The sequence below is a fragment of the Bombus impatiens genome, unplaced genomic scaffold, assembly GCF_000188095.3.
Source record: "Bombus impatiens unplaced genomic scaffold, BIMP_2.2 scf_0863, whole genome shotgun sequence".
Lineage (NCBI taxonomy): Eukaryota > Metazoa > Arthropoda > Insecta > Hymenoptera > Apidae > Bombus > Bombus impatiens.
Genome location: NT_177282.1, coordinates 1 through 1,513, shown reverse-complemented (window position 1 = coordinate 1,513; position 1,513 = coordinate 1). Strand labels below are relative to the sequence as shown.

The 1,513-nt window shown below is 48.8% G+C and overlaps 1 protein-coding gene across 1 annotated transcript; it reads left to right on the top strand.

Moving 5' to 3' along the window:
• The first annotated feature begins 138 nt into the window (after positions 1-138).
• On the top strand, positions 139-1,362 carry LOC117152233 (uncharacterized protein K02A2.6-like). Its single transcript, XM_033323251.1, has 2 exons — positions 139-1,206; positions 1,249-1,362. The coding sequence occupies exons 1-2, from the start codon at positions 196-198 to the stop codon at positions 1,321-1,323; spliced, it is 1,086 nt and encodes a 361-aa protein (XP_033179142.1). The 5' UTR covers positions 139-195; the 3' UTR covers positions 1,324-1,362.
• The last annotated feature ends 151 nt before the right edge of the window (positions 1,363-1,513 follow it).

The window sequence follows — 1,513 nt, the reverse complement described above, 5'->3', positions numbered from 1 at the left end:
CCCCTGCCGAGCACTATGTATGTAACGGAGAGTGAAGACGGGCTGATTGCACGGTGGAGAAGGGCACAGAACAAGGACATTGAAGTCCGTAGGATTTTGGACGCCGCAACGTGCAGTCAGGCCGATGGGTATGTAAGAAACGATATTTTGTATAAGGAGTGTAAGGACGATGTGCTAATAGTAGTACCGAAGGCGATGCGGACTCAAGTAGTCAGGCAAGCGCACGAGCGTGGGTATTTCGGGGTTGCCAAAACAGAAGCTATGGTCAAGAAGGACTTTTGGTTTAAGGGGCTACGTGAAAAGGTCGAGCATGTGGTATCTAACTGTCTCGGTTGTATCCTAGCCGAACGAAAATTGGGCAAGCAAGAGGGATATGTAAATCCGTTAGACAAAGGAGACACACCGTTAGACACTTACCATATTGACCATGTGGGCCCTATGATAGCTACAAAGAAAAGATACGCACACATCTTTGTAGTAGTGGATGCGTTCACGAAGTTTACCTGGCTTTATCCTACTAGATCTACTGATACCGCGGATGTTATCGATCGACTGAAGAAGCAAGCGGCTGTTTTGGGGAACCCACGACGAATTATCTCTGATCGGGGAACAGCGTTCACATCCAACGCGTTCCAAGAGTATTGCGAAGAAGAAAATATAAAGCATTTATTAGTCACGACGGGGGCGCCGAGGGGGAAAGGGCAGGTAGAGAGGGTAAACAGGACACTCATACCTTTACTAACTAAACTGACTGCCCCTAAACCCGATGATTGGTATAAACATGTCGACCAAGTACAGAAATACCTGAATTCTACATTAAACAGGAGCACGGGAAAAACTCCTTTCCAGCTACTTGTCGGGGTCGAGATGCAAACTAAAGAAGACCCACAGATCCGAAAATTGGTTGAAGAAGAATGGGTGGTGGAATTCGAAGAGCAACGTCGTGAACTGCGTGAGGACGCGAAAAAGAAAATTGCTGCTACTCAAGGGGAAAATCGGAGGCACTACAACAAAAGAAGAAAAGGTGCGAAACAGTACCTAAGTGGAGAGTTGGTGGCCATAAAGAGAACGCAGTTTGGCCCAGGATTAAAACTGGGAGGAAGATTTTTGGGTCCGTACCGGATAGTGCGAGCAATGCGGAATGATCGCTACATTGTGGAGAAGGTAGGAGAGCATGAGGGGCCAAAACGGTCATCAACTACTGCTAGCGTGCGAAGCAGTACCGAAGAAAGGACCCGCGCACACCTCGATTTCATGAAGCCTTGGGTCATAAACGCCGAAAGTGACGCATCTGATGACAGCGAGATAGAAGGCAACATCTGAGGGCAGATGTTATTGCAGGATGGCCGAGTGTAGTATCGTGAGTGAGAGGCCTGGGAGTTGGCGGGTGAACCGCGTAGAATGTCGCGAGAGCCGAGGCGTTTGTTTTCGATCGCGTAGTTTTGGAAAGAGGAGGCCCACGTGACCTTGGCCACGAGCGGTTGCCAAGGGACGGGAAAAAAGGAATCAACAA

What these genes read in the sequence shown, in the direction of transcription:
- LOC117152233 (XM_033323251.1), top strand. Translation starts at nt 196, where the DNA reads ATGCGGACTCAAGTAGTCAGGCAAGCGCACGAGCGTGGGTATTTCGGG. An exon ending in AACGGTCATCAACTACTGCT is followed by an intron (nt 1,207 to 1,248) that starts AGCGTGCGAAGC and finishes CGCGCACACCTC; the next exon opens with GATTTCATGAAGCCTTGGGT.